We start from the raw sequence: 13,468 nt of genomic DNA, 5'->3' as shown, positions 1-13,468 counted from the left end.
TAAAAAGTGTATTATGACCCTCATTTCCTTTATGTGTCCATGGTCGCGTCTCAGCTTGTCCTTTATTATATTTGGCATTTTCACTGCAGTTCTCATCCGTGTGGTTTTTATAGATGAGAAGGACGAGAGGCAGAGAGTAAAGAAGTACTCCACTTTCATAGAGAGTTTGCCAAAGATAAACAGGTCAACCCTTGATGCTGTGCTCCAACATCTGTACAGGTACACACACACACACACACACACACAAGCTCACACACTCTTCAAACTGCAGACACATTTAAAGCTTTGTACTAGTGAGGCTATTTCAAGGTCGAGGTCGCTGTGAGGATAAAGTTTATTATCCTGAAGGGGAGACGCACGTGGTCCACTTCAAAAAAAGAACATGAAGATGCCAAAACAACATTCAACAATGTAGTTCACCAGACAAGTCGGAAGTCACACAAGAGCACACTGACTGTACATCCTGACGGTGGAAAGTATATTTACTCAAGTGTGCTGTATCTAAATACAACTCACCCAGCTACCACAGCTTGTGTGTTGATGCAACAGTATGTGATATATAATAATGTATAAGTTATAGGAGACATTTCACTGCAGAACATTTTGCTGATAATACTTCTGTACCACTTAAAAGGGTTATTAAACACAGAACTTTTCCTTGTAATGGAATAGTTTATCATTGCTATACTGATACTTAAACTCAAAAGTTCTGTATGTAACTTTATACATGCATTAATCATTTTAATTGCCAACTGGTGAACAGATTGTAAAGTAACTTAAAAACGTTTCTTATAACAGCCTGTGGACGAGGGCTGAGTTTCAGCACTTGATACCTTGAAGTATGAAAAGTAAGTACCAGTACCAAGTAGTATTGGACGATCTACAGTCAAATGATGCCTGTATTTGATCCTTTTTGGGCTGGGGTGCAATTTCGGATCATCTCAACACCCCGTCGGATCAGAAAACTTTCTGTTGCTGCCATCTCCAGAGCTGCTCTCCTTCTTGTCAGTTCAACATCTGCCTGGTTAGCAGGAGCTAACAAAGCAGCAGCCGCTAACGTCAGACACAGACCTTTATATGGTCCCAATAAACTCTGACATTTAACCAATTAATAACTGCTAGGTAACATTAGCCATTTGATGCTAACAGTTAGCCCTGTCACTGTATGTGGCAGTTGTAAGGCGGACTCTCCCAACTGTCCCCAGCGTGGAACTTACACTTCCACAGCAGCAACTAACGTTACAACCCATATAGTCTTTGGGAAGTCTTTGACAGAACTGGGAGTTAAGTGTGCCGAAATGCCACCAAAATGTTTGAAAGTATGGCAAAACTACACGCCACTCCATTCATATCATGGTTATCAGGTGATAAAAAAAATCTAGAAGAAATGCCGAGAGAACCATTGTGATACTGTGATTTTAGCCGACTCATGTTAGCTAACGTTAGCTGGCTTACTACAGTGGACGAATTGCTTGATAGCCAACATAGCAAAATATTGTCTAGAATGGGTAACATCAGCTAATTCGTCCAGAGTTGTGGGGCTTGTTTGCAAATTACTTTAACAGCTACGAAACAACAAACACCAGAACCATGTGTTAGCTTAGTTACATGTAGCTGGGCAGCCAACAAGCTAACTATGACCAAAGCTAAGGTTAGCCAGCTAACTGTAACTTAACTAATAAACATAGATCTGCTGTTGGTTAAAGTCATTTGCAAATGGCAAGCTTAACGTATTCTCATAGAACGGTTCGTATGATTTCCTACGAACGAGTGCCCCACGAATGACATTGGGTCCTTCACATGCAGCTACATTATTAACGTAAAGATACGGAGGCTAGGTTTATGCAAGTTAAGTTACTGTGGTTAGGTTTAGGAAGCGGAATATGGTGAGGACGTACCTTAAAATGACTCAAAGTTCACTAGATTCTGATCACGCATCTCCCGGGGAAAGTTTCTGTGACCTATTCACAACCCTTACCTGTGTCCTTACAAGACCGCTTTGTCCAGAAGCATCATCTAGAAACTTTAAGTAGAAGAGTTGAGTACTCCTTTCACCACATCTATTTTATGACTTGAATTAGGTCCCTCACCACAACGTGACTCATCTTACCCCTCTGTTTTCTTGTTGGATGGATGTGATATGGTCCATAACCAGACTGAGCAGAGCAGCCACTAGACGCTGTTGTAGAATCTTAATGGCACTTAATGGGACATGAAAATGAGGCTTAACTACTTTTGCCAAATTGTGCATTATAACTCATTAGAATAGCAACAAAGTGTTCAATAGCTCTTGTCTTCATTGTGTCTTTGATTGGACTGGTGGCTGATAGAACAGGTGTAGCTCTACAGATGCTTCACTTCATCACAGGCGTAACAAGTGTGGAGACTCGAAGGTCCTGCTCTCTGAGTGGCCCTAGGGTTGCTATTTGTCACCTGCTGATTAGCCTGTTGTCCCTTCTGCTCTGCTAATGACCCGCTCTGCCCTCTATTGTGTGGCTTTCTTCCGGCCAGTCGAGTCGGATACTCTCTCAGATTTCGTCAGGGTTACTGTGCCGTATGTGGAGTGGATATGGTGGCAGGTACTTCAAATTATACAAAGCTAATTTAATCACTGACACAATAGCCCCCTCAGGTTGAGACTGATGAATCACATATTGTCTTTAGCAATGTCGGCATTTTGCAAGTAAGACAGATCAAATAGATCACAGTTAAAAACTCAGGCAATTAGCAAACACACAGATAAAGCCCAAGATATACAGTAAATACTTTAGTGCTATTTTTAAGCTATGGGAGCCTTTTGTTACAACATATATTCCAAGTTTATTTTAAGGGGTCGTACACATGCAGCATCTTTAACCTCCTGGAAAACGGGAGGTCCGGTGCTGGGCGCTACTCTGTGCCTACTCTGTGCCAACTTTCAAGGGCGTGTAGACATGTTGTGTCTAAGGTTGCTAAGCTACCATAACTAGCACCGTATTGAAGCCTGCTTAGCAGAAATTCTGAGTGCAGACCTGATCTTCTTCCACTGTGTATAAGGGCCAAAAATATCGTCCGTGGGACAGATATAAATCTATGGGTAGCCCTGCACTAAATTAATCAACTTCTTCTGTCAACTGTGATTGGTTGTTCCTCACCACATGATATGCGGTGCATGCTGCTACGTTCCAGAAGTGGAACTCGGATTATTACCTTGGCGCAAATAGCTATAGATTCATTACAATGTTTAGTTTTGAAAAATATCGAGTCATGTTGCTCTTCTAACTTGTTGTACCCTGAAAAAACGTACAAATGACCCCCAAAGCACTTAAAGATATGCAATTGAGTGGTATACTGCTTACTTAATGCACACTTCAGTTACATCAATGGCATACGGTAGTTATGACGAACCTAGTGCCAGATTTAGCGTCAAAACTGCTACCTTTTATTGTATAGTATCGTCACATGGTCAAGTACAGACTAAACATTGGACAACATCAACATACATATTACCCATTAGATTGCTAGTGACTATTTCACAAATAAAAAGCAAGGGCCCATTCTCTGCTCGAGAGAGAGTGGGCCCTCCAACTGCCAGTAGCAACATTACCAGTTAGAGAAATAAGAAGAGGATATACTTCATTCAGTTTTCGTCACTCTGTTGTCATTAGTACCTTTTACACTGCCAGATTTTCCGCGAATGTTGGGCTGATTTGCCGGCAAGCTGCGAGCGTTTAGACACACAGAGCTGGAATGGCGAATTGATCCGAGGTGCCCAATTTTGGCCTCGTAGGGTAGACATATTGGCGGACCCCTTTTAGTTTAAACAAAACGAGGCGGCCTTCCGCCACGGGAGGGGCTGTTGAAGACTTGTGGGAGGAGCTGTTGATGACACCGCACGTGTGACCCACTGGTGGTGATAAACAGGAAACAGCTGATGGCAGGAATTAGCGAGCAGCTAGTAGCAAGAGGGAAACACAAACCTGACAGACAGTGTCTAGATGAGCAACTGGGTCCTGGAATGCGCGCCCTCCTTGTCCTCGCAAACGAAGAGGCCATTAACCGTCAGAACGGGCCGACTTACGAGAGAATCGCTGAAGGACTGACCAGCCGCGGCTTCCCTCCCACGTCACTGTTCACGTCACACGCTGAGCTACACATTTTGTTACTTGCTCACGCCCCCCATTGCCCAGAAAAGGCGCATTCTGTATAAACAAAAGTAGGCAGGTGGCATTTTGCTGCACTCCCCAATTTTGTTTTTATACTGCCAATGCTGAAAGAAGACTGATTGGGCTTTCCTGCAGATTTGCACAATTCCTGTTTAAAAAGGGCTATATACACACAGGCCTGAAAAACACACACACGCACAGACAGGACCTAGACATGTATTAAATGGAGAGATGTCAGAGTGAGGGGGCTGCCTTGGACAGGCGCCCAGAGCAGTTGGGGTTCGGTGCCTTGCTCAAGGCCACCTTGGCAGTGCCCAGGAGGTGAACTGGCACCTCTCCAGCTACCAGTCTGTGCTCCATATTGGGTCTGGACAGGGACCTAATCCAAGTCCCTATGGACTGAGCTACTGCCGCCATAAAAAGTAAAGCAAGGGCCCTCCAAATCACTGAATCCGCCCCTGAAAAACACCAAAGTCGCGACGATATATGAGGAACAGACGGACAGAGATTCCTTGCTCTATCGTTACATTTCACCGCTTTCACTTATGGATGCTGTGAACAGTGAGCTTTATGTGCAGACATTTCTAGTGATAAATCATTCAGTCAGCCTTACACAGGGGGCTCAGAGCCAAGGAGGCTAAAGCTAGCATCTCCACTTGGATCCTGTCCTGCGGCTGCCCCCACACCACAAACCTGTTCTCCACCTCTACTTCCATTTGATACCAACACTCTGCTGTCTTGATGTCTCATTCACTGATACTCACATTACACAAGTGCTCCCTCGGAAACCCGCCACGGAGAGTCGTGATTAAGCTGCATTATGTTAATGATGTAGATTGTTTGGAGGAGACTTAATTGGCCCTTTGCTGAATTTGGGCCGAGGCCGAACATTTCGCTCGGCTCTCTGTGTCTGGGTGTACAGTTTGTGTGGGCATGAGAGAATGAGAGCGTTATTGAGCAAGGGACTGTTTGTGTTGATCTGTTTCTGTGCTTGTGTGTGTGTGTGTGTGTGTGTGTGTGTGTGTGTGTGTGCAGGTACATTTGGGTTATTCTAACCACGTTTCTCTCTGTGATTCAGGATTCAGCAGTGTTCCCACCTCAACCACATGCCGAGCGAAAAACTGGCTTCTGTCTTCTCCTCCTGCTTGTTCCAGACACAGGGACAAACCCCACAGGAAACGAGCGTCGTCCATGACCTCATCAGCAACTACATTACACTCTTCAGTGTGAGTCAAGAACTCTTTCTTTATTTATTACTTGCCTTTTGATGGTGTCGATACGGGTGAGGGACTGAGTTAGACAGCATCTGATTTCTGTTGCATAAACACTTGTAACATAATCAGTAAAAAATATCATTATATAGTCAAAAAAAAAAATTGGTTTTAATCTGACGTACTAACCACGAAAACTAGTCAGACATGGAAACCAGAGTCTGTGCCGACTGTGCTCAGCACACGTCTCCAGAAAACACAGATTATATTGAAAAAACAGGTCACCTAGAACAAAAACTACCATCGGAGTCTTGTTCAGGACACTTTTCGCTGGAGGCAAAATGAGGCCAGGCTTATGACTGAGTTTGTTCCATATCTGAGGAGCTGTTTTGATAGCAGAAAGAAAAACATAACCTAACGATAAAAAATAAAAATGTGATTTTTTTTCCCCCTCGAACTGGGCAGTCTGTGGTCGTTCTGCTGCTGTAGTATTAAACTAATTTAAGCTGTCATTATATGTTTGAAGTACATCTGTTAATTCTTTTTATGATGCACTTTGAACATTATACAGAACAAAAGCATGCAATAGTATAGAGTTTTAATGCTCTTATTGTTTGAAGTGATAATTATCTTGAGAATCACTTTCTAAAACTGCCGTGAACAAACTCTACATGCCTTTGATCCAGCGATCAGGGTTTCTGTTATCCAGTAATTACCAGTTTTTGGCCGAGGTAGCAGCCAATCAGAACACATTTAAAATGCAGCAACTATTCAAACACAGTGGCCTCTCAAGAAAAACAAGTACATGTCTCTGTCACCACATTCTTCACGATGTCCTTCCACTCATCAGTGGATATAAGTGTTCCTAATGTTAGATCTTTTTAAGGATTGGTCCATGTCCAAGGTGCAGAGTAGGAGAATGCAGTTTTCCCCAGATCTGTTAACACATTAAAAAGCAACAACTCGGAGGAGCGTAGCTGGTAACTACCAGAGCTGACACACAGAAGGGTGCAAGAATATACCAGTGCTGTTGCCTACGAAAGGTCAACGACGTCCAACCCACCAAATCATAAAGAATGCAGTGATGAGTAAGGGACTATGAGTTTGTAATAATAAACGTAGAGATGCATGGTAAACTGAATCAAAGCTACGTAAAATGGCGGACGTTCCATGCATATATGTGTCACCATAATCAATCACAGACAGAAAAGCAGCTGCCAATCTTCAATATAGCAAGCAACAAGTAGGTCGTTATTAGCGATGTTCGTTTGCTAGAAACGTGTAGCTCCCTGGCGATCTTCCTCCAGCCAGCTGAAACCTTAATTAGTTCATTGTAGTTTAATGAGGTATCATTTAGCTAATACTTCATTTCAACTTCACGACTCAGCCGTTTGTTCCGGAGCTTTCAAAGTGAGCAACAACAGGGTGTCCAACAAAAGTTTAGCTCAGATAATATTTTACTAGATTTTCCCCCATTTGTCTGGGAAATTAAAATCTTCCAGGACACGTGGAGTGGCACCAATTTTTCCTAATGTAAACACAGACTTCAATTGTGAAATTTTTGCATGCAAAAATGCAAAATAATTAAATCATTTTATTACCGTTTAAACTAGCGGAGAGCTAAACCAGAAATTAGCCGCTTGGCCGGTGAGTTTATATATAACTCACCCGTACAAATGTTATTAAGGCTTTAAGTTATGCATAATTAAGGGAGTGGCCCCTTTTAAAGTACTATTCGGATGGGATTAGTTTTACATAGGGAGGTGGACTAATGTGGGGCGGCACGGTAGTGTGGTGGTTAGCACTATCGCCTCACAGCAAGAGGCGACAGTGCAATCCCGGGTGGGGGAGCCCTTCTGTGCGGAGTTTGCATGTTCTCCCTGTGTCAGCTTGGGTTTTCTCCAGGTACTCCGGCTTCCTCCCACAGTCCAAAGACATGCAGGTTGTACCCTGCCTCTTGCCCAATGTCAGCTGTGATAGGCTCCAGCCCCCCTGCGACCCTCAAGAGGATAAGCGGTTAGAAAATGAATGGATAGATGGATGGGTGTGGACTGATGTCAGTTTACCACAGGATGTCTGTAATATAAATGTCCGAACCGCACGGGACAAGAAATCTCCGTAATTCTACCAGAGATGGGAGTGGTAACTCGGTTTGCGCCCTGGCGTCACCTCCCTGTCGGCATGTGTGTGCAACGCTGTTTCCTGTAAGCATCAGCTGAAGGACAATAACAATTAATGATTAGCCCAATATGAAATCTTGCCCATGATCAGGATTGTGTGTACACAACGATTAGCAATATGGATTAATATTAGGCCTACCTAACACAACCAGAAGTCTCGTGGCTCTGAAAAGTGCTTTCTTCTCGACCTTTCTGATTGGTCTCCCACGTACAGTAGGGCTATGCGATCATTAGAAGAATGTCCACTATCACGAGTGCCGACAACACCGAATGCTTCTTCAAGCGCCTCCATCGTGCCGACAACACCGAATGCTTCTTCAAGCGCCTCCATCATCGAAAAAACACAGAAAAATGGTTGTAAACAGGACGTGACGAAATATTTACATACATTTTTACAGAGGATAGCGTTCGCACAGGATTAATAATACCCGAGGTATTTTCTCCGGACCATTTTACAAAAGGTAAAAGTCGCCGTAATGTTTACTGACATTATCCGTAATGATTACAGACATGGCGCGTTCAGACGGGACTAAAATCCCTGGTAATAATGACTTTACCCCACGTCTCCACGTTAAACTAATCCCGTCCGAATAGAGCTTAAGTGTCTCTGAGTCTATCATTCACACCTGCCCCTCGCTCTTCCACAGCTCCACCCTCTCATCTAAATATGGTCACCTCTGGTTCCACAGTTGGTCAAAATACAAAAGGTTTCAAAACTGCAGTCTATAAACTCACGGGTGACATCACAGTGGCTGCGTCCATTGTTTTTATACAGTCTATGCTCCAGATCCGCAGAAGACATCATGCAACAGGCTGAATAATGCATTTCATAACATGTAAAGTTATTTTCACATGTAAACTTAATGGATTTATTTTTGATTTTTAGATATACTATGCAGGATTGGTAACACTTACTTGAACATTACATAAGGGTGACATGACACTGTCATAACTATGACATGACAAGGTCATGAACATTATGTACATGTCATAAACGTTTATGACTGCTGTCATTAAGTGTCATTCGGTTTTTGTCATGACAAGTTGACATTAATCAAAGTGACATTACCAGAAGCTGTCTTTGGCATGACAAGTTGACATTAATCAAAGTGACATTACCAGGAGTTGTCTTTGTCATGACAAGTTGACATTAATCAAAGTGACATTACCAGAAGATGTCTTTGGCATGACAAGTTGACTTTAAATTTGTTTGGGATGTCCTTATTATGACAAGGTGTCATGACAGCCAGTCTTATCCTTCATGAAATCTTAATGACAAATCAAAATGGTACCACTTTACTTCAAGTTAAAACAGTTATTCATTACACTGTCATAATGGTGTCATGACAGCCAGTTTTGTGTCGTATCCTGCCAGACATCTATCTGACCGAGTGTTAAAATCGGCCTGTAACCTTGGACATCTAATTATAATAATCATTACGTCACCTTGTCATAAACACAAAAAGAGGTGGATTTCTTGTTAATGTCAACTTGTCATGACAAAGACAACTTCTGGTAATGTCACTTTGATTAATGTCAAGTTGTCATAATCAAGACAACCCAAACAATGTCAACATGTCATTACAAAAACTGAATGACACTTAATGACAGTAGTCATGTTTATGACATGTACATAATGTTCATGACAGGTTCGTGACCGTGTCATGTCACTCTTAACATAAAGAAAACTAAATATAGGCTCATACAGAGGTAATCCCTCTCAATCATCATTTTTGACCCACTAAAAGTGTCTGGTGGTGTATTTTTCTGCAGAGCCTCTGCCCTCTGCCTGGATCTTCATATTTTTTGTTCTTATTCTCTGCTCTGTTTAGATTGTTTATGGGCGTGTACCCCCGCATTGCTCAGGTGAGGTCAGGGCTTAATATAAAATGGTAACGACCAGGTGCCAGACAGTGAGCGGCAGGTATCCAAGAGACACAGCGCCAAAAACATGGAAATGTAGAGAGGCAAAATGCCAAACAGGAATGAATCTGGGGCTGGCTTTTACTTTCAGTTTCACTGGCAAGTGTGTTCACAAACTGTAACCGACAATCCTGCGGAGTATACCTGTAAATGAATCTTACAGATTGAGTGAATATAAGTGAAAAATATAGTTATTGTTCTACAAACTAGCAGATAAACGGAGGTGTTTCTGGTGCAGTCGTTCTGCTGGATTTAGGATGAATCTCAAATCAACGACAGGTGAAAATAATATATGAAGCCTTCATATGTTACCATGTTGCATATCTAAACTAAACTGCACACATTATTTTATTTACACACTTCTACTTCAACCATCTGGGGAGCAGAACTGTTGCTGCCAAATCTCCACAATTGGCTTGACTTTGCTGATGTGCGGATGGGCGGGGGTGTGGGATCAATGTTACCCTTGGAGAGCTGCCTGGCTTATGGGATACGCAGCACAGAGCGCCTGCTAATTCCCAACAGAACGCCTGGATCCCTCTTGTTCTGACGTTAAAGGAGGAGCATTCACTCCAAATCGGTTCGGGACGCCGCCGTTCGCATGACAAATAGCCATTAAGCTCAACCAATCATGGGCCCAATGGCGGCGAATACACACGCTGTGACATAAAACGAGTGAGACATCTCGCTAATTAAAGCGCCAGTTCTGTGCTGGATGTCGTCGACGGGGCCCATTATCAGGCCTAAACACACACACGATGAGTTTGTGAGTTTTTTTTTTTACCCCTCCAATCTCCTCTGCCATTCGTAGAAGTCTAACAAAGCAAATTGTTCTCTGGAAATGATAATGGTGTTAAGGAAAAAAAAAAAAGTTGGAATAAAAAATATCATTCCCACACAGAGCTTTGTGAAAGAAAGGAGTATTCACTTGGTGCTGAGCTGTGTCAAACACTCACAGCCAACTTCCTCCTTCAAATTAGTTTTAGAAGTGTTAGCTGAACGACCCAGTTCTACAGTTAGCGTGTGATGCCTTTTTTTACCGGTTTAATCTAGTCTTCCACGTGTTATATTTAAGGGCTGAAATTAATCCTACCTTCGAAAAATGGTTTTCTGATTCCATCAAGCAGCTCTCTCCTCGTTGGCTGGGTTTGAATTGGTGTGTTTGTGTGTCTTGGTGTGTGTCCAACAGGTCAATGAAGACCGGGTGCAACAGATGGAGAGAGAGAATAGTTTCATCACACGCTGGAACGAGAAGAAGGACGCCACGGTAAGACGACCCGCGGAACCCAAATGGAAATCACTGACGGGTGTTCTGTTTGTTTGTGTGTGTGTGTGTGTGTGTGTGTGTGTGTATTGATTTGCCTGCGTGAGTCAGGGTCTCTCAAATCAGGGATTCATTTGAACAAGTTTCCTGTTTTTCTGGTGAAAATGAAGGCGGGGGTTTGGGGGGGACGATGGCGGCGGAGGAGGCAGGAGCAGGCGGGTGAGGGGAGAAAAAAAGGGCTTTGTTCCTGTTAACCTTTACGGCAGGTACTTTATGCCTGGATGCCTCATCCGAGAAAAACATTTGGTTCAGATAACTGGGGGAAAAAAAATAAATCACATGCCGCTGCCGTTGTTGAAATCTGAAATAAGTTGTTTATGCCCACTCCTTTCTGCTCGCTCCCCACACCCTCTCCTCCCCACCTTGTCCGTAGGCTTTCAGAACATGTCTGCTGCTGTGGGTCAGGAGGGTTACTCAGTGGAAAGCCGGTGCTATTATAAAGCTGTCGGAGGTGAAAATTGGGACAACTTTTTTTGTTATGGACACAAATTCGAGGGTTTTAAGGATTTAACCTGAGAAAACTATTGTAGAAAAATAAAGAAGTTACTAGTTTTTTCATTAGGAGCCGTCATTTAGTGTAATTACAGTCAGCATGGTGGAAATGTCTCTTTTGAGATAATGGAGAAGCTTATTTTAGGGATGATTTAACATTAAAGCAACGTTAAACATTGCTTAAAGTCATTAAAATGTCACATGGATTATCTGTTTTTTTAAAACTGGACTTACTTTGTCTTGTTTTATGAGTTTTGGATGATCATTTGTATCTGTGGTGGCCACACGTCACTCACTGGCTTTCTAAACCAACAGCAGAAAAGAGAGAGTTGCAATTTTTTTTAAGGTAAAATGTGTCACAATATACCAATATAATGAAGCATTGTGGTGCTACAGAGATGCCCGACCTACAAGCCGTACTCCAGACATAAGGGAACATGCTTGTTTGGTACACACCCAAGAAAAAAAGTCACATTGTCATAATTTTTGTGTATTTTTTTTGAAAATTAAATGCAAAAATTACCATGTTACCATGAGTTCGAATGCACTCCCTGTGTCAGCGTGGGTTTTCTCTGGGTACTCCAGCTTCCTCCCATAGTCCAAAGACATGTAGGTCAATTGGTGACTCTAAGGCCTAGTCCACACAGACCTGTGTACTTCTGAAACCGAAGTTTTTCGGGCTCAGGTTTCCAAAAAAAGATTCGTCCACACGAGTGGTGTGATAAAAAAAAAAAAATGATATCCACACGAAACCGCAAAACCCGCTACCAAGTGATGTAATACACATGCCAAAGCAGTAGGTGGCGATGTAACCTCTAACGGAAAGGCCATTTTAACCAATCAGAAGTCAGTCAATACCGGAATAGGGAAGTGTGGAAAATAAAAACAACCCGATCCACAAAGGAGGCTGCTCCTGTTGCTAGCTACCCCAACTACACCACCACGAAAGCCGCAACGGGCCTGCCAACGGAGGTCCGACCCAGCCAGATCCAGAATCCGTTGGCCCGTTGCTGCTTATGACACTTGGCCATTATTCTGTTAGCTCTTTTAAAGGCTGTTTAGCAGAGAGTGAAGACCGCAGCTTGTGTTCAGGTCTTCACCGTGCTCTAATCCTGTGAGATTTTTTTAACGTTAATAACCTGAATAATAATCTAAACTTGAAAAACAACAGTTTTATTCAGTTGTCTTTACAGAAATGAATGAAATGCTAAGATATAAGCCTACTCTATACTTTTTTTTAAACGATTTCTTACACCCTTTAAAATCAAGAAGGTCTCATGACCCCATGAAACTCTGGCGACCCAAAGAGGGGGTTGGGACCCTCACGTTGGTAACCAGTGATTTAGCTGATACATTGAAACTTAAGGTTTCAACATTGTTGTGATTAACAAGTGGTTAGGTTTAGGATAAAAAATTACTTGGTTATAGTTAGAAAAAGATCATGTTTTGGCTTAATATACCCAGTTTGGGGCGCACAATCCCAGCAGGAAAACCTGCAATGTCTTGGCAAAAACAAAAAACTTTTCATACCTTTTTTTTTTTTTCCAATAATATATTTATTGAGTTTTCCATTTGTTTTCCACAAACATGATTCAGTTCAATTATAGATCAATAACCTGCAGACTTTGGTCTACAGAGCCATACAGAAGCCAGAGGCCCTTAGTATGACCACATGCCTAGAAATTTGATGGGTCAATAAATTACACATGTTTCGTGCCTAAAAAGTTGCAGGGAAAACAGCAATAACTTGCAAAATCTCAACCTGTTTCATTGTCTTACACCATCCCCCTTCCCCTCCAACTCCTGATGACAAAGTCAACTCATATACTATGCCACTTTAGAAGCACTGGTATGCCATGTATGAAACTTGCAAATGTATTCATGGTTTGCAGAAACATAAAATGCCAACATTTTCTTGTGGCAACTGGGCTGAGAGGCCATTTCAAAACGAACCCAGTCAAATAAGCCATCAGTTAATTAAAGTGAAGTAAAAGTTAGAAGTTTCACCTTGAAATGTCCATTGTATTCATCCAGTGCATGCAGCTCTTAACCTGAAGAAAAATGGTAAAAGAAAAGTTGGTAAAAATTTCCCACGCACAGATTTATACAGGCTGCACTTACGGTGGTTATGTATGCATACAGTGTATTTATAGTGGAATGTGGCTCAGGTTTACATAAGCTACCATGTTAAAA

The 13,468-nt window shown here is 42.4% G+C and overlaps 1 protein-coding gene across 2 annotated transcripts in view; it reads left to right on the top strand.

Moving 5' to 3' along the window:
* arap2 (ArfGAP with RhoGAP domain, ankyrin repeat and PH domain 2) overlaps nucleotides 1–13,468 on the top strand; it is a 227,178-nt gene that overhangs the window by 182,159 nt on the left and 31,551 nt on the right. For both annotated transcript variants that reach the window (XM_050067659.1, XM_050067658.1), the window contains exons 23-25: nucleotides 114–219; nucleotides 5,224–5,371; nucleotides 10,649–10,726. In XM_050067659.1, the coding sequence (XP_049923616.1) occupies nucleotides 114–219; nucleotides 5,224–5,371; nucleotides 10,649–10,726 (332 nt within the window). The remainder of the gene's footprint in view (nucleotides 1–113; nucleotides 220–5,223; nucleotides 5,372–10,648; nucleotides 10,727–13,468) is intronic.

Source organism: Epinephelus moara, chromosome 17 (assembly GCF_006386435.1).
Source record: "Epinephelus moara isolate mb chromosome 17, YSFRI_EMoa_1.0, whole genome shotgun sequence".
NCBI classification, from domain to species: domain Eukaryota; kingdom Metazoa; phylum Chordata; class Actinopteri; order Perciformes; family Serranidae; genus Epinephelus; species Epinephelus moara.
Note: the sequence above shows the minus strand (reverse complement) of the source record. Positions and strands in the feature narration are given on the sequence as shown.